At 40.6% G+C, this 25,866-nt stretch overlaps 1 protein-coding gene across 1 annotated transcript in view; it reads right to left on the bottom strand.

The window, feature by feature from the left end:
- grin2cb (glutamate receptor, ionotropic, N-methyl D-aspartate 2Cb) overlaps positions 1-25,866 on the bottom strand; it is an 84,842-nt gene that overhangs the window by 39,757 nt on the left and 19,219 nt on the right. Inside the window, exons 3-4 of the mRNA XM_066704781.1 lie at positions 7,435-8,030; positions 3,289-3,403 (exon numbers count right to left, since the gene is read on the bottom strand). Of these exons, the coding sequence (XP_066560878.1) occupies positions 3,289-3,403; positions 7,435-8,030 (711 nt within the window). The remainder of the gene's footprint in view (positions 1-3,288; positions 3,404-7,434; positions 8,031-25,866) is intronic.

Below are 25,866 nucleotides of genomic sequence, written 5' to 3'. Positions count from 1 at the left end.
TTTCCTCCCTTACATTTGGGTTGAATACTCTCACATAATTAATCAGATCCTCTTTCCTGCTATGTTTTTTTCATTTTGCACTAAATACTCTGGGGAAATACTGATGCAGTAATTTGCTACAATATTTCATAGTAGTATTTTTATATGAAAATGAAGTGCATAGGGTCAGTACTACCATGTAAGCTTTGATTATAACTGCATTATGGGACTTTTTTCAACTTTAAGCAGTCATTCGGTCAAGTTCATCAACGCATTTCTCTCCCTCCTGCATTGCATACCAATTCCTTTAGTGTCTTGTTAAATGGAGAACAGATGTATCTTATGCCTTCCTAAAAAGGGACATCTAGATCTAGATAACTAAAACCAAGGAAGAAATATCAGTTAAAGATGTACATATCAAGTGAGTTGTCTTTGAAGTAGCCATGGTGTAATATGACACAAGCCTCTCGTGTAATAAAATCAATTCCCACGCAGGCAACCGATACAACAACCTCGGCAAAACTAACCACGAGACTGCGAGAGGTTTATATGAGCAAAACATAAAGAAGCAGGACTGTATAAGTACTGTTCGCCACACTTTAAACGAAGCAAATGAAGGACCATTTATTCAGTAAGAAATTACCTCAGAGAAATCAATGCAACTCTGTTTGAGTGTAATAGCCTCCCAGGCAGTGCAGACAGATGACTAATCCAGCATAAATATCAGCACATGATGTACTATGGAAATAAAACCATAACCTTGAGTTTGCAACAAATAAGGCAAACATGAAAATTGCACAACCAGAGCCACAGGTTTTTTCTATTGTGTTGACAATGATAAACTGTCGGGGTTGGGCTATGACACTTTATCATGACGCCAACTACTACTGAATAGAATTTCAGCCTTATTACACACAGCTTCCCAGATAACCTTGCCAAACGGGAGCTTTGTTATCTCAATTTTGCCAGCTGCAGAGGTATCACACACCAGCAGCATGTTCCTCGTTGGGCTTATGGAGCTCGGTGACATTTACCCAACGTTGTTAAACAACCACTGTTCCAACAGCCCTGGTGTAGCTAGTGACACAGGAGCAGGCCAAGGACATCAACCATGAGCCAGCGTTGGACCCATGCATCAGATGGACTGACTGGTTGACTGATGGCCAGTATATCTATACAGAGAGGGAAAAAAGTATTTGATCCCCTGCTGATTTTGTACGTTTGCCCACTGACAAAGTAATGATCAGTCTATAATCTTAATGGTAGGTGTATTTTAACAGTGAGAGACAGAATAACAACAAAAAAGTCCAGAAAAACGTATTTCAATTAAGTTATAAATTGATTTGCATGTTAATGAGGGAAATAAGTATTTGACCCCTTCGACTTAGTACTTGGTGGCAAAACCCTTGTTGGCAATCACAGAGGTCAGACGTTTCTTGTAGTTGGCCACCAGGTTTGCACACATCTCAGGAGGGATTTTGTCCCACTCCTCTTTGCAGATCCTCTCCAAATCATTAAGGTTTCGAGGCTGATGTTTGGCAACTGGAACCTTCAGCTCCCTCCACAGATTTTCTATGGGATTAAGGTCTGGAGACTGGCTAGGCCACTCCAGGACCTTAATGTGCTTCTTCTTGAGCCACTCCTTTGTTGCCTTGGCTGTGTGTTTTGGGTCATTGTCATGCTGGAATACCCATCCATGACCCATTTTCAATGCCCTGGCTGAGGGAAGGAGGTTCTCACCCAAGATTTGACGGTACATGGCCCTGTCCATCGTCCCTTTGAGGCGGTGCAGTTGTCCTGTCCCCTTAGCAGAAAAACACCCCTAAAGCATAATGTTTCCACCTCCATGTTTGACGGTGGGGATGGTGTTCTTGGGGTCATTCCTCCTCCTCCAAACACGGCGAGTTGAGTTGATTCCAAAGAGCTCGATTTTGGTCTCATCTGACCACAACACTTTCACCCAGTTCTCCTCTGAATCATTCAGATGTTAATTGGCAAACTTCAGACGGGCCTGTACATGTGCTTTCTTGAGCAGGGGGACCTTGCGGGCGCTGCAGGATTTCAGTCCTTCACGGCGTAGTGTGTTACCAATTGTTTTCTTGGTGACTATGGTCCCAGCTGCCTTGAGATCATTAACAAGATCCTCCCGTGTAGTTCTGGGCTGATTCCTCACCGTTCTCATGATCATTGAAACTCCACGAGGTGAGATCTTGCATGGAGCCCCAGACCGAGGGAGACTGACAGTTATTTTGTGTTTCTTCCATTTGCGAATAATCGCACCAACTGTTGTCACCTTCTCACCAAGCTGCTTGGCGATGGTCTTGTAGCCCATTCCAGCCTTGTGTAGGTCTACAATCTTGTCCCTGACATCCTTGGACAGCTCTTTGGTCTTGACCATGGTGGAGAGTTTGGAATCTGATTGATTGATTGCTTCTGTGGACAGGTGTCTTTTATACAGGTCCCTTTAAGAGAGTGCTCCTAATCTCAGCTCGTTACCTGTATAAAAGACACCTGGGAGCCAGAAATCTTGCTGATTGATAGGGGGATCAAATACTTATTTCCCTCATTAACATGCAAATCAATTTATAACTTTTTTGAAATGCGTTTTTCTGGATTTTTTTGTTGTTATTCTGTCTCTCACTGTTAAAATACACCGACCATTAAAATTATAGACTGATCATTTCTTTGTCAGTGGGCAAACGTACAAAATCAGCAGGGGATCAAATACTTTTTTCCCTCACTGTAGGTAAGAGGAATTTGTAATTTTATTTCCACTCTTAATTGTACAGCACATATCGGATAGAGAGTTATTGGTGTCTAAACAGGAGACTTGAGAAAAGGCTGCTACCTTTCTTCAATTTCTCAAGAGGCTTTCAAATGGGATGGAGAATAAAAGCCTTAACGTGAATTTTGTTACTATCTACAGACTACAGACTCTGTTTAAACATTACTGGCATTGCAGTTACAAGTTAATATTATGTCCTATGTCCTTTGTTAACCCATTTTTGCATTCTTTGGATCTGTGATCATCTTTCTATTAACTTTTCTTAAAATGCTGCTCAATTCTCATTCTCACACAACGTCCTTCTCACACAACGTCCTCCTCACCCTGCAGCCCAGTGACTGTGCTGATCAGCTGTCCATTGCAAACCATACATCCAGCCCAACTAACGATTTTGAGAAGACATTTCTCCAAAGTAAACGGATCTCAGTACCAAGAAGTTGCTAGAAAACCTGGTCTTTTTTCAAAGTCTCCTATGTGTCAGCGCTCTGTGGTCTCGGAGGAGGGCAAGAGGTCACAGTGCTTACCCTGTCCCACTGGCGGTCCCTGTCCAAAGTGATAATCAGCAAGGATGGGTTCACTAGGTAGCCGTCACTGTTGAAAGAGAAATCCTTGTGCTCCCAGGTCACATTCAGCATGTGCCTGAAACAGAGAGAGCAGCATCTCAGTGCATCTGTGTAAGAGTTCCGATAACAGCACTGCGTCTGGCACGGACTCCACTTTCTGCCCATCTCACTTAACTGTGGAAAAAAATTGATGAGTCCAAACACTTGAGCAGTATGTATATGAATAAGATTTAACTAAGGAGCATTTGCATATATATGTGTGTGTATATATATATATATATATATATATATATATATATATATATATATATATATATATATATATATATATATATATATATATATAAAAATATAAAATGTGCACCAGCAGGAGTTAATTTCTGCAAATCAGCCCGAACTGCGGTAACATATTTTGAACTTGTCTCCAGATTGTCTGAGCATATTGAAGAGTGAATCATCTAACAATCAAACCACAAGGGCACTCTCAGCCAGACAACTGTTGGATAAATAGCAGAAAGTGATTCTTGTTAATGTTTGTGTGGATCTAGTATTTTACGTGTAGGTGGCAGCATAATTAATTCACAAGGGGAAGCATGTACTGCACATTCTGCAGATTCCCTCATTAAGTGCTAAAACCTTTTTTTTTTTTATCAAGTGCTTCTTTAAAACAAACATGTAGGATGTATCTGGTAATTGTTTATTTTTTTCCCCTTACCCTCCCATTGGTTTCAAGAATCTCTGAGGTCATAGAGGTCAAGTACCGAGAGATAAAATCAATTCAATGCCATCAAAGTGGCGGTGTACACAGTGCACTGCTCTCCATTCACAGAAGGTGGGCTGCTTCCAGTTTTGCTGGGAGCATCCCTTGACTAAACTTTGCATCCATATCTGACTGCAACAGGTGGAGCCCAGACAGGGCTGATCAAAACCTGATCACCTACTCTGCAATGACACCCCTAACTTGTCTTCATACAGTGCAACAGTGAGTAAAGCATGTGTGTTGTGTGGAGCTTAATCCTTCCTCTGCTTTCTGGTGTCACTCCCCCTCTTCCGTTAGCTGATCACTGCACTATAGCCTGCCACCAATCCTGTAACAAAGGGCTGAGCTCCCTGCACAAAGCTGATTTTAACCTTATTATCAAATAACTGGCAGACTCATTAATTTGATATGATTTAAAATTGCAGATCTTTACATGAAGTGTACAATGGGACTCGATGGGATTTAAGCTCATGTCTCTTGGATGAGAGGGTAAACGCTGAGATTTTCTGCAGGGTCAGGCCCTCTCCCCAATGCACTTGGTACTTTCCCATCAGAAGGATCTGATATGTGCCCTCTTTCATCGGATACCTTCCTTCTCTCATGGCATCCTCACCCTGACATGCCGGAGCCTCCCATACATATAAGTTCCAGCACAAGGGCACATTGTACCCAGACCCCTGCAGAATCCAGTGCTTCTCTTCCTGTCGCATATAAAATCATAGAAGAAAATGCTGTTTGTGGACTGCTGGTGTTGGCTTTAAGAGACGTGTCACTAGAGGTATGATGTCTATATTTAGGATGGCACTCTGTAGTTAATTTGTTCTAGGTCTACATACATAGTTTATGGGTGTGGAAATAATGTGCGTTGAGCTCATTCCTTCCTTTCTATTATTTGTGAGTTTTGAAGATGTGAGAGAATGGACATGTACTGTCTTCCTGTGAGTTAAAGAAGCTTTACAAATGAAGGGAGAGAGCAGCCGTAGGAAATACCTAGTAAGTAACTCCCTTTCTCTGCACTTTGCCTGTGAAGACCTCCGTATCCCGGTCTCAATTACATGGTTGCTTGCCTCTGAAGTAGCAATTATAGCACTGGGCAACACTGGCTAGTTCTTCATTAAGGCAAAAAAAAAATGAAATGATTGTGTCTGAAGTGCTCTGATCAAGGCTGACATTGCTCCCACCAGCGGCTGCCATCCCTAAATGAAATTACTCGGGCTGTAAAGTAAATTATTTGCACTCACAATTTCATTATCCCACTTCAAAGAGACATGTTTGCTTTAATAATACGGGAATTGACCACCAGTCGGTACTGCCAGACTGCGATCGGCTCAGTGGTGCCACCTCAGAGGGACTTGCATGTCTCTTTTGCCCTGTCTTCACAGACGCTGGTGAGAGTTCAGTGCCAAGTTTTTGAAGCTGATGCATTTCCTCTGATACATTCAGCTCCCATGTTGATTAGATTTGGTATTTTTTCTGTTCGCTGTTCAAATAGGATTTGCTCCTCCCTGGCACAGATGGCAACAGATTGCTCTTTCGGGCCGGGTGGCTAGGCTGGCATTGCTGGCATTCTCTCCCTTCTGGGGCCAGGAGTGGGGGAGTGTGGGAGTGTGGGCGGCCCCAGTTGCAGCTGGTGGGGGTGGAGGAGGTGGTGACATTGGCGAGAAGAAGTTGCATGCCAGGCAGGTGTATTGCCAGTAAGAACCAATGCCAATACATTGCCTTAGTATTTTTTGCTCTTTTTAATGGTGATTGGGGTTTAGAATCCTACATTTTCCCCCAAATGTATACAATCACAAGAAAACTGTCATACTAATACAAGCACGTCAAACTGTCTCTGCTTCAATCAACCATCTAGCTCATTAGAGATGAGCTACAGTGCATCCGGAAAGTATTCACAGCGCTTCACTTTTTCCACATTTTGTTATGTTACAGTTCATTATTTTCCTCAAAATTCTACAAACAATGCCCCAACAGAGCTCCAGCGTGTCTCTGTGGAGAGGGGAGAACCTTCTAGAAGAACAACCATCTCTGCAGCACTCCACCAATCAGGCCTGTATGACAGAAGCCACTCCTCAGTAAAAGGCACATGACCACCCGCTTGGAGTTTGCCAAAAGGCACCTAAAGGACTCTCAGACCATGAGAAACAAAGATTGAACTCTTTGGCCTGAATGGCAAGCGTCTGGAGGAAACCAAGCACCGCTCATCACCTGGCCAATACCATCCCTACAGTGAAGCTGGTGGTGGCAGCATCATGCTGTGGGGATGTTTTTCAGCGGCAGGAACTGGGAGACTAGTCAGGATCGAGGGAAAGATGAATGCAGCAATGTACAGAGACATCCTTGATGAAAACCTGCTCCAGAGCGCTCTGGACCTCAGACTGGGGCGAAGGTTCATCTTCCAACAGGACAACGACCCTAAGCACACAGCCAAGATAACAAAGGAGTGGCTACAGGACAACTCTGTGAATGTCCTTGAGTGGCCCAGCCAGAGCCCAGACTTGAACCCGATTGAACATCTCTGGAGAGATCTGAAAATGGCTGTGCACCAACGCTCCCCATCCAACTTGATGGAGCTTGAGAGGTCCTGCAAAGAAGAATGGGAGAAACTGCCCAAAAATAGGTGTGCCAAGCTTGTAGCATCATACTCAAAAATACTTAATTGGTGCCAAAGGTGCTTCAACAAAGTATTGAGCAAAGGCTGTGAATACTTGTGTACATGTGCTTTTTTAGTTTTTAATTTTTAATAAATTTGCAAAGATTTCAAACAAACTTCTTTCATGTTGTCATTATGGGGTATTGTTTGTAGAATTTTGAGGAAAATAATGAATTTAATTCATTTTGGAATAAGGCTGTAACATAACAAAATGTGGAAAAAGTGAAGCGCTGTGAATGCTTTCTGGATGCACTGTTATATTTTGCACAGCAATGCCGTGGGTCTGGTACCTCTTTGCTCCTTGGTATATGTGCCACTGTGTTTTCACCACACATGCTCCATTACCTTGGTACACAGACAGGGCAGCTGAAGCAAGGCCAAGGATTTTTTCCTGCAGTTTGTACTCATGGCAAACTAAATGCAACGAAAGGAAGCTGGAGCCGAGTGAATGCATTTCCCCAGCCAGAGCCTGTGACTGCTGACGGGCTTTAGAACTTCCAACAGGGCATCACAATCCTGTACCGGTATCTCATTTTTTAACGATAAATACCACAGCATACTAGTATAATTGTGATGTTTCAAGTACCCAATCATCAACCCTGTCATCAAGGAGAACACAATTGTGCCCAATTAGGTTGTAAAGGCCTCAATGAGAAGTTAAGACCAGCGCTTTACTCGAGCTCCCGTGACTCACCTGAACAGAGTGTTGTTGGTGGTGGGGCCGGCAGGGTTGTGGCAGTCTGTGTGCCCCTCAGGGATGTAACCCTGTTGCTTGCGGAAGCTCTGCACTCCCTTGACCACAATGGCCACCCCGTCCCTCACCCTCTGCCGCAGGCTCATCTTCCAGCGATCGGTGGTGATGCTGATCAGCCCGATGGGGAAGCTGTCCGGAGGAGGGTCGTCCAGGTTACCCACCGCCAGACTGGGCACCAGCCAAATATAGCCAGGGCCCAACAGCCCCACCTCTCCGGCCATGGAAAACAGGTACTTGGCCTCCTCATGGGAGCAGTACAGCAATAGGACCTGGGCATCCAGCTGCTGCAGCAGGCGGCGCGTGCGGGTGTCGCTGACCCCCTCAGACATCTCAAAGGTCACCACGTCCTGCAGCTCCCACAGGAAGTAGCTGGTGTCTGTGAAGGACTTGACGTAGTCAATGAAAGTCTCGTAGCCCGGATACAGGCTGGTGATGATGGCATAGCTACCCCAGTCATATTCCTCCATCACCTTGAACATACCATGGATCTGCTGCTCGATGGAGGAGCCCAGCTGCAGGAAAGCCGAACCCTCCCCCTAGAGGCACAGAGGGAAAGAAATGGCAATGGGTGAGTAAGCGACACATCCCCGGAATGTCTCTTTATGGCAATGCCACACCGACATCATCATACACTTAGCAGAATACTTAATCAGAGACCAGGCCTGTGGGGCCACAGTGGGTTTTCGAGGAACTCAAAACTCCAGAGCTTCCAGGTCTGTGTTCCAGATTGAAGTGTTAATTGAAACTAATAGTTTTGCTTAATTAGACAATGTTGCATATTTTCAACTCTCTTCTAAGGTGTTGTAATTAACTTGAAATCCCCAGCTGTTGGAAGAGTTGAAAACAATTAATAAGGGCTAATTAAGCAAATGATTAGCCAAATCAACGATTCAATTAAGTATCAAAGCTGAGCTGGAATAAAGACTAGAAATGGTTGGTTCCCAAGGGTCAGTTTGGTGAAACCTACCCATTTGTGTGCCCTTGTGCTACAGTAATATACACTACAGTTAAAAAGTTTGGGGTCACTTAGAAATTTCCTTTTTTTCAAAAGAAAAGCAAATTTTTTGTCCATTAAAATAACATCAAATTGATCAGAAATACAGTGTAGACATTGTTAATGTTGTAAATGACTATTGTAGCTGGAAACGGCTGATTTGTAATGGAATATCTACATAGGTGTACAGAGGCTCATTATCAGCAACCTGTTGTTTTGAAGTTTAAGTCAAGAGTAATAGCTATCCATAGAAAACCATGTAATTCCTGAACAGTTGGAAGTACTTAATGAGAAGAGCCTGCTGTTTGATAGAGGTCTGCAGCTGTAAGTAGGTAGGCCCCATTGTATGAGATGAATAGGGACAGTGTACACTGTGAAAGCGAGTCGTATACAATTACCCAAAATAACTGACTGATTCTCAGCAAATGAAATTAGCCCTATTTAAATATACTGATATAGAGACAATTTGGATGACATCCAGACTACATTTCAGTAAAAACATTATTTGATATATATATTATACATTCGCCTATATTGATCCACTGTTGGGATGAAGGCCTCCCCAATATGTTTCTATTGCTGCTCTAGAGGCAGTTCAGAGGAGAGCAAGCAGACTTATTCCAGGTCTGAAGGGAATGTCCTACTGAGAGACTGAGGGACCTGAACCTTTTCACCCTGGAACAGAGGAGACTACGTGGGGACTTGATTCAAGTCTTCAAAATCATGAAGGGCAAAGACCACATCAAACCAGAGGAGCTTTTCCAGATCAGCAGGGACACACGCACCCGGGGACACAAATAGAAATTGGGCTTCAAGGCATTCAAAACAGAAAACAGGAGACACTTCTTCACACAGTTATCACAATCTGGAACAAACTCCCCAACAATGTGGTAGATGCTGAAAACTTGGGAACATTTGAAAATAGGCTGGATAGGATCCTTGGATCACTTAGATATTAATGGACACCAAACGAGCACGATGGGTTGAATGGCCTCGTTTTTCAACTTTCTTATGTTCTTTATTCTAAAGCTTCCCTTTTCCATGTCATGCCTGCAAAGTTTATAATCTTATATGTGGTCTTCTAAGGCTTTTTTCATCTTTCAGGATCAATTTGATAGCTTCCTTTGTTCCTCCCCCCAAAAAAGCATCTTGCTACATCTAAGAGGAGGAGCTAGGAACACAGTCACATGAGCAATAATAATCAAGCGCTGTAAAGCATTTAGAACCGAGCATTCAATTTGTGTGCCTTGTAAAACACTACACAGTGCCTGTTTCAATTAACCTTGAATCAGGTGTCAGCCCTAGCACACTGTGTCCAGATCCAAATAAACCATCAGGCGCTTGAATAGTTGGTTTAGACCTCGAGTTAACAGGAAGGATCTTTTTAGTTTGGTTGTTTTCAATAGTATAGTTTGTTTGAAAAGTGTTCTCATTAAAGTCTCTTCTTCGTCATCTTTGATGTCATTTTCTTATTTTTGTTTGAGACTAATGAATATATTATAGAGATGAATATTTTCAAGTTGAATGGTAACATTTAGGTTTATGAAATGTACAATTCATTAAAAAAAATAGATCAATGGACTCATAGCAATACTGCAGTAAATAAATTTACGTTTTGGCTAGAAATCTAGGTGGTGTTTCTGTTAGCATTATTATTATCATTATATTAATTTCTGTATTTGCAGCAGTGCTTTGCAGTAATATATCGTTGTTTGCCTGTTAAGCAATTGTAAAATGTTACACTGGGTCTTTGTCAAAACTCCTTTACTGACAAACCAGGTAGTCGCTTCAGCAGTATAAAAGAAAACATGGTAGATGCCATGTGAGCTCCAGTAATAAAAATGTTAATTTGTGATTATTATTCATAATGAGCACCAGGGCTGCACAGACTCTTCCCACCTTCTGCTGCCTTCATAAGACACATCTGTTTAGTCACACCTGTAGACCATTCTGATCTTCCCTTATACGGTATAAGGTTATTCACTGTTTTGTGCAAATGTATTACCCTTATAGTTTGTGTGCATTGTATGTTTGTTATATTACATTGTAATATTTATTATTATTATCCATTCCAGTATTATGATATTGTAGTTTAAAAAGTAGTTCCATCAACACATCTGAGTCTTGGCAGAAGAAGAAGAATATACAATAAATAGACAAAAAAAATATTATTCAAATAAATGAACATCAAAGAGTCGTATTTAATTTAAGCATTGGTTTATGCTGCTGAATTTGAAGAAAGCCCAAGGATAGAGCAAGTAAAGGTGACAAGTTATGGGATGCCTTGTCTTTTCAACTTTACTGAACTGTTCATAACCTCAGGGACCTAAAGGAGAGAGCAAGCCATGCCACTCTCTGATTTTGGAGATAATCGTATGATATTTTCACTGGTATCAGGGACAAACATGCTACAAATAAATCAATACATAAAACTAATCAAACAATCAATATATAATAATAATAAATACAATAATAATAGTGGGTGGGCGCACAACAACAGTGCTGGTCCAGCACTTTCCCTGCAGAGGTCGAAGGGGGCGGGGGTTATGTAACACTGCTAAGCGGTTTTGCTTGAGCTGCAGATGGCAGGGTGTCAAACTGCACTCCGAGCCGCACAGCCGTGCACTCCGGTACAGCGCCGGCTGGGTAAGACTGGCAGTCAGAGGCGATGGGGCACGGAGTCCCTCACAAAGCAGAATAATTAATGTTCACCCTTTGTGTCCCGAATGCAGCTCTGGCTGGCATCCAGGCTTTGTCCTTCTGAACGTACCACAGCAACGGCACTGTCATATCCAGGGTGGTTATTTTGCAGTTACTACAGTCTTCTGACCTTGCAAGGGGAAAGATAATGTGCTTGCATTTATTTAAGGGATCTAAGTGTGATAGGCAATTTTAAAGGTGCTGGCAGCTGGTGGGGGTGACTTGACTTAATGAGATTTGCCTTTCCAGAGAGAACAAAATGATAATTATTGTTATTGGTATTAGAAGTCATAGATTTGTTCTTAGGTGTTAAGGGTTGTTAATATCAACTCTGCATGCAATGCCCTGCAAGCTTCATACTATTTTCTGAAAATGGGAACATTGTTGATACAGGACTGAGGGGCATTAATCTCCGCTTTTCTGTTTTGCTACTTCTTTTCTCTAAAATGCAAATTCTAATTGCACTGCTCCTTTTATGACAGTAAACCAGACCAATTAAAGGAGATATACTCCAAGCAGCACAATGTCAGATTATTCACAAAAAAACACAGCTACTCCAAACATCTTTTTTTTTTCCTTTTTGTCCACCTTTTTAAAATATCTGCTTCACTTCATTTTAAACATAGTTATTCCCTATCTACATCAGTAACTAATAGTGCACTTAGTGGCAATAGGATGGGTATCCGGAGATGGTGTTACATTAAGGATCCTGTCTCATAATGGAAATCTATATTTTAGAACAAGCAGTTTCACAAATTAAATGGTCGGTGGTCAAAGTAGGTTGGGCGTGGGAGGGAACCTTGGACAGTAAAGACTTTTTGGATGCTCTACCAAGTCTCTATGGCTAAGTGCTTGTTGTTGTTGTTGTTGTGGGACTCACGGCATTGAGATTCTGTCTGGAAACAACAGCGTACACCAGAACAACCATGTTAAAGCAGCATTGGGGATGAGAGGCAAACTTGTAATGGCCACAACCGGCAGGTGCCTCTCTACATCTGAGGGAGTCGATGTGCAGGGGATACACATGGCCAGTTCTGAAAAGCCTGTCTTTCCCCAGAGCTTCATTAACATGCCATCTGGATGAAAAGTTTTTGATAAAGTGGGAGAGGCTGATAACGAAATGCTGAAAAAGAAGACCACCACATGCAGGGGCGTACACAATAAAGGAAGTCGCCAAGATAGAGGAATTGAATTGCCTTGAAAAATATGTGCCCTCTACGTAGAATATCTCAGGAATGTCTCTTTGGAACCACATATTTTTCTTCCATTCCTTTCTTTTCTTGCCACTCTTTATTTGTGTCAGCTTCTCCCTGAGCTGCGAACAGCTCTTTACTAACTGGTGGAAATGAGCACAGCCTAGACCTTAAACAAAGATTATTCATTAAAGACTCTCTCTTCTCTTTACAGGTCTGATTGTTCAGATGGCTCCTCTAAAAGGCTGTGCACTGTAGCTGCAGAAAGTGGAAATAATAACTTCAGTGTACTTGTGCAGGTAAGTCACGGACTGGACTGAGTATATACTATAAATCTTTTTCTTTTCATTTTTTTCTCCCACTGCCCACAGCAAATCTGTCAGAGTTATTGCCTTTCTTTTATATATGCAGCAGGTTGTGGTTCTTTCACACAACCTGTATTGGTATTATAACTGTCACTGTCTAGACCATTTTTTGTTTTGTTTTGTTTAGTTTGTTTGTTGTTGTTCCGGGTGTCATATTCCTGGATTATTAAAATTAATCTGAACAGATAACCACATTCTTTTTGACATCAGATAGCACCTCTCTAATCCAGGAATAAACAGTTTCATAGATTGCACAACCATCCACTTCACTGAGCAATAGGGCCAAATTTATTTGCGTTTACATTAGTTCAAAATGGAACTGAACTTTAGTTTTATAGGAAAGTGAAGTGACCCATGGTGGAAAATGGCGGCTTGCTCTTGCAGTGAGAATGGGAAAGTTCCCAAAAACCTACTTCTTGCATATGTATGTCTAGTTCCTCATGAAAAGGCAGGCTCTAGGCTAATGAAATAGTTTATTAAGATGGAGTTCAAAATGACTGAATAATGAAATGTAGAATGTATAAATTATCTCATGTGTGTTACACTATAAGTAATGCATATGAGCCTTCAAGATGGATTAATCTAGTTCAAAGTATGCTTTGCATGTATATATGTATTTATTTACTAAATCAGATCATATGTATGAATCAGTGTCATTAGCCATTGATCTTATTGTGTGGTCCAAAGAGGAAGCCTGGGGGCTGCGAGAAAATCTATTAACCATTGATGCTGGATCCAAGAAATGGCTTTCCAATGTACCTATTTTAAAATGATACTGTAGGCCATCTGATGAAATAATATATATAAAAAAAAAATATTAAAATAATTAAAAGCAGAATCCCATTGACCTACATTTTAGCAAAACTGCTCTCAGTGCAAAACAATCAATAAACAACGTTATCAATCATGCTTACAGATCAAACAGACTTATACTTATACTTATACTTATACTATGTTCAAATAATAAAATACATGTGATTCTGGAATCCCAGCTAATGATTGAATGATTTCTGCATAGACCCCTCAACATTAAATTCACATCAAACAGGTTGCATATCTTGCACTCTGCACATCTAAATGATGTCAAAAACTCATCTGAAGCCCACAGTTGACACGAATACAAAACTAAACACTGATGTCAAAATAATAACCATCACTAAAATTAGTGGGGCGGTGAGGCAGTGCTTCCCAGCATCGATTGGCTCTGTCGGTGAGGTTACGATGCCTTATCCTGTGGATGGGGCATTATTCCACATAACAGGAGAGGAGCATGGTGCAAGAAGTATGCCCTATTAAATGTACAATCTGAAGACAACTGTCACCTAAATTTTGGGTGACTAATTGTGTGCAGAAGTGCTGGAGAATCAATCGGCCTGAAATATTCATTGGATCTATATTTCTGCCCTGCAGGTGCCAGTATGTCATTCTAGTCTTTTTTTTACCTTCTATTATAGATCTTGCTGTAAAAGAATATGTACCTTATGAAGTGTGCCTTTTAATCTATCCATCTATCTATCTATTATTTCTGAAAAAAACATGAACTATTTAATGCACTATTATCAGTAGTACCAAATGTGGGGGTTGAGTGGTCTAACCATTCATAACAATGTGCCCTACAGAATACTAGTATAGTATACATTACATTTGAACAGACATTTCCAGGCTGAGTCTGAACAGCCGGCCAGGAATGTGTGCTGTCCATGGTGCTGAACGCCATGCATCCAGCCAGCTGTTGAATGCATCTCGGCCCTTAAGCAGTTTAGACAAGTTTTTGTATGAACTATAATATCTATTGAGCAGTAAATTAAAGATTACAGATATGTATACTTCTGCTGACCTTCTGAGAGATTCAGTTCACAATAGCGACTGATTCATTTATGGAGGCAAAATGGCACAATTTGATTATGGCTGTCCTTCCTTTTCTTTTGATTTATTTTGGACTCTTTAGCCATCATAATGTATTCTTGTACATAGAGGTACAGTAGAGTTCTTCTAAAATCGCTCTTGAAGATGTCTGCTTGATTTTGTGCAAGGGTTGTGTCCTCAAGGTTGCTGTCTGTGTGTCTGACGTCTCTCTCAGCTGCCAGAGACAAATTAACTGCTAAGGTTTACATTTCCCCCCATATTGCCAAGAAGAAACTTTAGTTTGCTTTTTTTCACTCTTCAATAAGCACCCTGAAAATGTATGTGACACTTCTCATTTAATTTTCTCCATTAGGGATATCAGGTGTTGAACTTACAATAGTTGTATGAATATGCCCCTATATTTGGACATTAACATTGAGCATTTTTTAAAGATTTTAATAGCAGAATTTTTTTTTTGTAATACAGGAATAATCAATGCAGAACCGTTTTTATTCTATGACATTATATATATATATATATATATACACACATACACAGTACTGTGTCACCTGTCAGTGGTCATAATGTTATGGCTGATCGGTGTACAATACTGTGCAAAAGTTTTAGGCAGGTGTGAAAAAATGCTGTAATTTAAGAATGCTTTCAAAAATAGACATGTTAATAGATTATATTTATCAATTAACTAAATGCAAAGTGAGTGAACAGAAGAAAAATCGAAATCAAATCCATATTTGGTGTGACCACCCTTTGCCTTTGCCAAAACAGCATCAATTCTTCTAGGTTCACTTGCACACAGTTTCTGAAGGAACTCAGCAGGTAGGTTGGCCCAAACATCTTGGTGAACTAACCACAGTTCTTCTGTGGATTTAGGCAGCCTCAGTTGCTTCTCTCTTCATGTAATCCCAGAGAGACTCGATGATGTTGAGATCAGGGCTCTCTGGGGGCCATTCCATCACTTCCAGGACTCCTTGTTCTTCTTTATGCTGAAGATGGTTCTTAATGACTTTCACTGTATGTTTGGGGTATGTATGTATGCTGCAGAATAATTTTGGGGCCAATCAGATGCCTCCCTAATGGTATTGCATGATGCATAAGTATCTGCTTGTACTTCTCAGCATTGAGGAGACCATTAATTCTGACCAAATCCCCAACTCCATTTGTAGAAATGCAGCCCCAAACTTGCAAGGAACCTCCACCATGCTTCACTGTTGCCTGCAGACACTCATTCGTGTACCGCTCTCCAGCCCTTTGGCCAATAAACTGCCTTCTGCTACAGCCAAATATTTCAAATTTTAACTCATCAGTCCAGAGCACCTGCTGCCATTTGTCTGCACCCCAGTTCCTGTGTTTTCATGCATAGTTGAGTCACTTGGCCTTTTTGCCACATCTGAGGTATTGCTTTTGTTTGCAAGTCTTCCATGAAGGCCACTTCTGACCAGACTTCTCCGGACAGTAGATGGGTGTACCAGGATCCAATTGTTTTCTGCCAATTCTGAGCTAATGGCACTGCTGGACATCTTCCGATTGCAAAGGGAAGTAAGCATGATGTGTCTACCATCTGCTGCAGTAAGTTTCCTTGGCCAACCACTGCGTCTACGGTCCTCAACGTTGCCCATTTCTTTGTGCTTCTTCCAAAGAGCTTGGACAGCACATCTAGAATCCCCTGTCTGCCTTGAAATGTCTGCCTGGGAGAGACCTTGATGATGCAGAATAACTACCTTGTGTCTTGTTGCTGTGCTCAGTCTTGCCATGGTGTATGACTTTTGACAGTAAACTGTCTTCAGCAGCCTCACCTTGTTAGCTGAGTTTGGCTGTTCCTCACCCAGTTTTATTCCTCCTACACAGCTGTTTCTGTTTCAGTTAATGATTGTGTTTCAATCTACATATTGAATTGATGATCATTAGCACCTTTTGGTGTAATTGTTTAATCATATACCTGACTATGCCTGCAAAATCCCAGACATTGTGCAAGTGTACCTAGAAGAATTGATGCTGTTTTGAAGGCAAAGGGTGGTCACACCAAATATGGATTTGATTTCGATTTTTCTTCTGTTCAATCACTTTGCATTTAGTTAATTGATAAATATAATCTATTAGCATGTCTATTTTTGAAAGCATTCTTAAATTACAGCATTTTTTCACACCTGCCTCAAACTTTTGCACAGTATTGTACACCGATCAGCCATAACATTATGACCACTGACAGGTGAAGTGAATAACACTGATAATCTCGTTATCATGGCACCTGTCAGTGGGTGGGATATATTAGGCAGCAAGTGAACATTTTGTCCTCAAAGTTGATGTGTTAGAAGCAGGAAAAATGGGCAAGCGTAAGGATCTGAGCGACTTTGACAAGGGCCAAATTGTGATGGCTAGACGACTGGGTCAGAGCATCTCCAAAACTGCAGCTCTTGTGGGGAGTTCCTGGTCTGCAGTGGTCAGTACCTATCAAAAGTGGTCCAAGGAAGGAAAAGCGGTGAACCGGCGACAGGGTCATGGGCGGCCAAGGCTCATTGATGCACGTGGGGAGCGAAGGCTGGCCCGTGTGGTCCGATCCAACAGACGAGCTACTGTAGCTCAAATTGCTGAAAAAGTTCATGCTGGTTCTGATAGAAAGGTGTCAGAACACACAGTGCATCGCAGTTTGTTGCGTATGGGGCTGCGTAGCTGCAGACCAGTCAGGGTGCCCATGCTGACCCCTGTCCACTGCCGAAAGCACCTACAATGGGCACGTGAGCATCAGAATTGGACCACGGAGCAATGGAAGAAGGTGGCCTGGTCTGATGAATCTCGAGTTCAAGGTGTTGACTTGGCCTCCAAATTCCCCAGATCTCAATCCAATCGAGCATCTGTGGGATGTGCTGGACAAACAAGTCCGATCCATGGAGGCCCCACCTCGCAACTTACAGGACTTAAAGGATCTGCTGCTAACGTCTTGGTGCCAGATACCACAGCACACCTTCAGAGGTCTAGTGGAGTCCATGCCTCGACGGGTCAGTGCTGTTTTGGCGGCAAAAGGGGGACCTACACAATATTAGGCAGGTGGTCATAATGGTATGGCTGATCGGTGTATATATATAGTTGTGCATGAATCATTATGAATCAACACAATTCCTTATATGGATCTTTTTATATGTGCAAACATTTAGCTTTTACAGTTACCAAAAGCATGGGAAACATTATGCCCAATTCAATTCAATAGAATGTGTTCTTAAATAACTTCCTAATAATAGCGAGATTCCATTAAAGTACATTTTAGGAAATAATCCTTTCTTTGATTTAATAAAAATGGTATTAATATAGATGTCTTTATTGAGATAGAAGTAGGCAGAGTTCTTGGGGCATATTATGGTTATAATGTCAAAGAGCAGTACATCATTCATAGCTAAAAAGAAGTCAACTAATTTTGAATGACAGCCATTTACAAGATTAGTTTCTAAATAACTGCAGCTGAAATTGCATTAAAAGGAGCTAGATTAGAGTTAAAAGCCAAATCTCTCACTGACATGAAATATCAATATGTGTAGTGCTGGAATTACGGGAGAGACAAACATTGCTTTTTAAGGTCTGCCAGTTAAAGGGGCAATCAATATGTTTCCTGAAATAAATAAATAAATAAAACTCCCTGGCATCAAGAGTATGAAATTCCATATTTCACAAATATAGTGGCTTGAAGGACTTTTACAAAACTAATATCTATGCCAGTAATTATTAATAGAGCCTACTCAGCCTACACAGCCTACTCAGTCTGGCACACGCTGTCCTGGTGTCTGGAGCACGCAATAAAATTTGTGACACCCATATAAACCCACAGATTGGAGTCCCTCCGGCCAGTTTGACTGGCAAGTTGCAATACAGGAATTGTGCACAACAGTTCTTAAATGATTCACAACAGGCAACAAACATTTTATTGAGTGCAACTGGCTTATTGCAGTCCGAAAGGGCAGTAATAAAAGTCGCTAATATCAGATCTCAAATCTTGGGGGTCTTCTCATTAAAATACTTGCTTGCTCTCGAAATTCCTTTTTTAATCAAATTAAATTAAAAACCAGAGTGCATCTGTTTGTGAAATAAACTGCCTTTTAACCTATTATAATTTTAAAAAGCCTACATCTCTTAAAAGCTATTTTATAATTAAGTCACCATTTTCAGAATGCTCCATTATATGGTGTTTCAACATAGAAAATTGCTCTTCTCTTTTAAACCCAAATAGTAGTTTGCACAGTTCTCAGTGGCAGTAGCACAATAATCTAGAGCCCTGGTTCTGGAGATTTCAAGTTCTGCTGGTTTAATATCTACATATAAATGAGCACAAAGAGTGTACTAATTTAGCTAATCACTGGTTGAATCAAGTAGCCTAGATACAATTCCCAACTGTTATTTTTTGACTTAAAGTTTAATAATGAGGTCAATCAAAACCACAGTCACACAAAGACATTATCCTTGAACAGTTCACACAGTGAACACAACTAAACCTGTAAGGCATCTTGGCCAAGCCTTTGTATTGCTTCAATGTTTAGAGTTCAAGATCTAAACAGTTGCAGCAGCTTTAGTACCAGCATTTTTGTTTTAGGTCATTTACGTGGATTTTCAGCATGGGAAAGCAGCTGGAATCAAAATCCAGCCTCTGATTTCCCCAAACCGTTAAGAGATGGACAGTTCTGATATAGGTCAAGTACAGTACATAAGGCTGAGAGCACTGCTTTATATTCAGGTTTTTCCTTTTTTCATATTTCTTGTCTCATCTCTTGAAGGGGAGGGTGGCTCTTTTTGTTGCTGGGTTCTGCTTGTACGCTGTAAACTTAATTTATAAGCTGGAGAAAACAGGGGAGGATCTGAAGAGTGTCAGATGTGAGGGCAGCTGTCTAGCTATTCATTTTGCATTTGATTTGCAAAAATCCAAATTATCCTGAGGACTTTTCTTGAGAAATAGGTTTATATTTGTATGTGTACTTGTATGAGTTCCACATCAACCATAGCAGTGGGTGGGTGGAGCACACAGTTCACAACTAAGCACAGTAGACATTTGCCAACATGGTTGATTTAAGCACAACCCCCTCCACACGCGCACACACACTTGTTGCCCTCATTCTCTCACACAGGTGTATTCTTTGCCTTTGCATAAATGGAAAAGGTGTGTCAGAGAATGTGGGTGTTTAGGACGCTTGCTAAAGCTGCTCCACTTTAGATGAGCTCTAGGCTGTTCTTGCTTTTCAAAATGAGTTGCATCGAATGGAATCGAACAGCAGGGCACCTCTGTCACACTCACGCTCTGTCAGCTGCACAAGGCGAGACGTTAGGTTGTCGTTATTTCATACAGATATCCCATACATACATAAAGTGGGCCACACAAATATAATCCATGTCTTCCCTGTAGCATAGCCTTATGTCATCACATTACTTTCTCTTGCAGTTTGCTAAGGTAAGTGACGATTCTAAAACCTATCCTTTTGAATTGTGGCATGAGTAAAAATGACATGGAAGATTATCCTGAAATGGCAATTTAATGCTTTACCAATGAGCCAAAACAGTTGTAGAAAAATCTGTCTCAGACAGAGGAGGCATGCACTGATCCACATATGATTCAGGACATTGTGCATGCTGAGCAGGGCCTGTGAAAAATAAATGCATACCTGTCTATACTCCCCAGAACGATCTGCAGCCACTCATCAGCTTGTGCAGGGCCCTTAATTAAGTGTAAGTAGCCACACTATCTGAGTATGTGGAAGTCAAGTAGCTGCATATTTAATGGTCTTCACAGTGCTCCACATAGTGGCAGGAGGTTGTGATTGAACAGCATGAGAGTGCTAGGATAGCAGTTTTCTGATTGGCAGCTTGATTTCAGACACGCCATTATAAAGAGTGACTGTGAGGAGTTTGGCTCTTTCTTGGGAGGTATTCAAACGAGATGCTTGTTCTGTGAGATATGACTGTGTTATTATTGACCTTTCTGGGTGTTACAGGTAGTGGTCCCCAGCCCTGGATCTGCAGAGCTCCAGTATTTCAGACTGTATAACATCTCAACAAATTCAGCCAATAATGGTTTCCCTTAAGTCATTTACAACTCCACTGTAATTAAAATCAAAGGGTTTTCACAGACCTATGTGAGCACAAATCAGGGCTGATCAAGGTCTGTGAAACCAGCTGAAAGACTTTAGAAATAAAATAATGAAAATCAAGAGAATATTCCATGATACTCTGCACTGATCAACCACATAATTCATGTAGCAGTTGTTTAATACTTTATGTATTCATAATTTATTTCACATTCAAAGGAAATGTCTCAGAAAGATGGAATAGGAACTATACTACCAAATCTGAGCCAGGAATACTAGCACTGAGAGCTAAACATGGGAAGGTGGTATATGTTAATAAGTCAATAATGTATTAAATCAAACAGTTAAAAGAAACATTGAGGTCTTCCAGGACAGACTGTGGGAACCCATTTAAAAGTACATCTGCCTTAGGCACCACGGGCTAAATTCATTTCAATAATTAGTATTATTGATCTATTCACTACAACCTTAATAAGGAAGCCAAAAGGACATTTCATCATTTTTGTGATTGATAGCTGGGAGTGAATCAGCATTTGAGTTCTATTGAAATGGGACTCTGTTTGATGGATTGCAAACCTGGTCATGGCGAGACAGCTGTGTGAACTCGCAAAACAAGAGAGGGGAAATGGCTCAGAACCGCACTCCCTTACTGGGATTGTATCCAAATTCAGAATTTTCTTTGATTTCAGTTATCAAAACAGTTAAAGCAGTATCTCTGCATTGCAAACTACTTTTCAATGTAAGTTGTGAACAGTAGAAGGTGAGCATTCCCTAATCACTTATCAACAGAAAACAGCATTTGAGCATTTGTGTTTTTAGTCACATTTATTCTTTAGTAGAAAATAATAAGACTTTTACTGAATGTTTTTTTCTCTGTATTCTGTCAATATCTATAAGCAAAGCCTTAATAAAATGGAAAAAGCTGGCTGCTTGAATTTGAAATGTATTTATTTTTCAAAGAGAGAGAGATTTTAAGACTGTATAATTTAAGCATTGGATTTTCTCTTCATTAAACAATGTCAGTGGGATAATGTGACTGATTAAACTTTTGATGGTCATTGTTTTGTTGTAACTTTGCCCGAAGCACACCAACATAGGCAATTCAGTTTTTTGTTTTTGTTTTATACTTCACAACTAATGCCCCAACATCTAATACAGCAAGTTATAAGAATGTTGAGTCAATCAGCCATGTCTTTCATTCATACATTTTGCTGAAGTTCACAGGAAGGCCTTTCTTGAAATATAATATCCTTTTTTTTCCCATGTGTAATTTTCAGTATTCCTTCACTAATGCCACATGAAATAAGCTTGATTAAAAGTTGATGCAAAGACTGAGATAATCAGAGCTCAAAGTTGGCTTGAAATATTAGAAAGGATAGTATTTAAAACATAGGTCACATTCTTGCCACGTCATCTCACACCATAGTTTAATTTAGTTCTTGCAAGCTATGTATACAAATTGGTACCTTATTGTACTTTAATTTATTGTTAGAAGCCACTTTCTACTGTTTTAAAAATCAAAACACAATTGTGCAGAGTGCAGGGACTGACACGTATAGTGGATATTAAAGGTGTGTGAAAAACAGGGCAGTCCAGTGTTTTGAGGGGGCTGATTTTAAATGTGACTCGTTCTGTATATTACCCAAAAATAGCCGCTCACCATAGTTAATTGATTCTGTCTCCTTTTTACCCCCCCCGTGCCCTCCCTCCTGTCCTACTCCTCTCTTCTCTGGAGGAGCATTGCAGTGCTGTATCTCCTGGATGGTGCTATAATCTAAATCAGATTGAACAAGTGGTGGGCTGTCACCCAAGCTACAGCAGTGCGTGTGCCAGCAGGCTTCTGGAGAACTGGCCACCACAACTCTGTCAGCAACATCGCTGCTTGCACAGCTGCAAGCTCAATTACACCCAAAGCAGTGCTTCACCCGAGCCACAGAGGCCTCTTCTACCACACCACAGCATTGCCTGAACACCCACCCGGCCTGTGATTAAAGCCCAGACACATCCCTACTCTGCTTCACCTTTTTTTTTATATATTATTTTGTTGTGTTTTGCTTTTAGTTTGTTTTGGTCATCTCACTTAATGGACGCTGATCAGAACTGACTTGTCAATTACAGCTACAACTTTTTGGAAATGGACACTGCTGTTAAATTGAATTTTTTTTTTCCGTTGTGTTAGTAATTTTAGTTCTAATAAAATGCTGCAAGAGTACTAAAGAGAACTAGAAGACTAAGTCTAATACTGATAAACTGTACTGGACTTCTTTACTTTGTGTATTACAATATTTCTGTTTCTTTCCACAGGTTGGCAACAGCTTATAATTGTGTTCTCTTTTACTGCTTTTCATAGATATTATTATTTTTTTATTTACCCATTCCCACATCCAGATTATAACTTTACTATTCTCTAAATTCTCAAGCTCATAGGCTGGGAGGTTTCTTCACAATTCTTCTTTTAATGAATACCCGATTGCCCATGTATATAAAAAGATTATTATGTAAAATACATTATTATGACAAACATGCAAATTTTCAATTACGTAGGCTTAGGAATTGAATACATTGCACATTTCTTCAGGCAACTAAAATTAACCCAAAATCCACAAGACACAATAGCAGGTAAATTTGGAAAATTATTTAATTAATCATGGGAACCATTTGATTTCTACAGTTAGGTCCATAAATATTTGGACAGTGACACAATTGTCATCATTTTGGCTCTGTATGCCACCACAATGGATTGGAAAGGAAACAATCAAGATGTCCTTTAAGTGTAGACTTTCCTCTTTTATTTGAGGGTAGTTACATCCAAATTGGGTGAACGGTGTAGGAATTACACCCATTTTTATGTGTGGTCCCCCCAATTTTAGGGGCTCAGAAGTAATTGAACAAACTAACATAATCATTAATTAAATTGTGAGTTTCAATACTTGGTTGCAAATCACCAGATGCTGGGTTTCTTCCCTGGTGATGCTCTGCCAGGCCTGCACTGCAGCTGTCTTTAGTTCCTGCTTGTTCTTGTGTGTTTTGCCTTCAGTTTTGCCTTCAGTAAGTAAGAAATGCTGCTCAGTTGGATTCAGGTCAGGTGATTGACTTGGCCATTGCAGAACATTCCACTTCTTCACCTTAAAAAAGTATTGGGTTGCTTTCGCAGTTTGCTTCAGGTCATTGTGCATCTGCACTGTGAAGCGCCGTCCAATGAGTTTTGAAGCATTTGGCTGAATCTGAGCAGATAATATAGCCCTAAACTCTTCAGAATTCATCCTGCTGCTTTTGTCAGCAGTCACATCATCAATAAATACAAGGGAACCAGTTCCATTGGCAGCCATACATGCCCATGCCATAACATGCTTCACAGATGAGGTGGTATGCTTCGGATCATGAGCAGTTCCTTCCCTTCATCATACTCTTCTCTTCCCATCATTCTGGTACAAGTTGATCTTTATCTCATCTGTCCATAGGATGTTGTTCTAGAACTATACAGGGTTCTTTAGATGTTTTTTGGCAAACTCTAATCTGGTCTTCCTGTTTTTAGGGCTTACCAATGGTTTACATCTTGTGGTAACCCCTCTGTATTTACTCTGGTGGTCTTCTCTTGATTGTTGACTTTGATACAGATACGCCTACCTCCTGGAGGGTGTTCTTGATCTGGCCAACTGTTGTGAAGGTGTTTTCCTCACCAGGGAAATAATTATTCTGTTCCTGAGCCCACCAGTGCGTTCTTTATTTTTCAGAATGTACCAAACAGTTGATTTGGCCACACCTAATGTTTTTTATATTTCTCTGATTGGTTTGTTTTGATTTCTAAGGCAAAACTAAAGGCAACACAACCCAAGAACAAGCAGGAGCTAAAGACAGCTGCAGTGCAGGCCTGACAGAGCATCACCAGAGAAGAAACCCAGTATCTGGTGATGTCTATGGGCTCCAGACTTCAGGCAGTCAAGTATTGAAACTCACAATTTAATTCATGATTATGTTAGTTTGTCCCCTAAAATTGGGGGGACCACATATAAAAATGGATGTAATTCCTACACCGTTCACCCAATTTGGATGTAACTACCCTCAAAGATTAAAGCACATCTTGATTGTTTCCTTTCAGATCCATTGTGTTGGTGTACAGAGCCAAAATTATGACAATTGTGTCACTGTCCAAATATTTATGGACCTAACTGTATATACCAGTCACATGTCCATTCTGCGTTTAACATTAAAGTTCTAACCAAATGGTGCTGTGTTTAATCTGCATGATCGATAGACCTCAGATCCTCAGATAATCATCAGATTACATTACACTAAATCTTTGGATTTATTATTCAGCCTTGTGGCTTTGGAAGTAAAAGGCCTTTAACAAAGACACTAAGAGCTACACTAAGAAGTTAAATGTGTGGCTAGTGTGGAATAGTTAGCATTTTAGTTTTAACAGCTCTTAAACTGCTCTTTTTTATCTTCCATTTAGTGTTGTATGTGGTATTTGATTTACTCAAATTTATCATTGTTTCAACCACTGTCCCTTAAGACTGAAATTGACAAGTTTTAAGAAACACGTACATCTGCACCGATGGCACAATATCCTTTGTAACTTCAAGTAAACCTGGTAAGCAATCAAGCAATCACTTAAGCAATCACTTAAGCAATCACTTAAGCAATCTTACACATCCCAGCACCTCTCCTGAACTACAGATCTCAGCAATTTTAGCGTGGCCCCCAACCCAAGCCACTCAAAGATCTAAAACTAATATGATAAAATAAGAAAATAAAAATAAAGATGATTTAACATTTTAAAACCAATGCTAAAAATATGTAGGTCTATTTACAGGACTGCCCTGTTAATTTAAATTCAGATTCAGTCCATTCACTCTACCTTTTTCTCTCTGCAGCTCCACGCTCCTGTAGCTGACGTGCAAACAACGAGGTAAGTTTCTATTCTATGTTGTTTGCAGTTGGAGATGTTAAACACCATAACCTACAACATGGCAGTTATTCTTCAGTGGCTTTTACGATCGTATTTTATTGCTGTGCATTGTGCAGCGTGTCAGAGAACGCCTGGGACTGTGTTCTGCTGATACTCATTAAGCTTGTTTCGACATTTCTCACAAGCCGAATGATATTTTAATGCTCTGCAAGCATACAAATGAACTGATATGAATCGAAGGTGGCAGACTTTCTGTTTTTCCCTTTCTTATATCTGAGTATGGCAT

Source organism: Amia ocellicauda, chromosome 5 (genome assembly GCF_036373705.1).
Source record: "Amia ocellicauda isolate fAmiCal2 chromosome 5, fAmiCal2.hap1, whole genome shotgun sequence".
Lineage (NCBI taxonomy): Eukaryota > Metazoa > Chordata > Actinopteri > Amiiformes > Amiidae > Amia > Amia ocellicauda.
The sequence above is the reverse complement of the archived record's forward strand: the minus strand, read 5'-3'. Positions and strand labels throughout refer to the sequence as shown.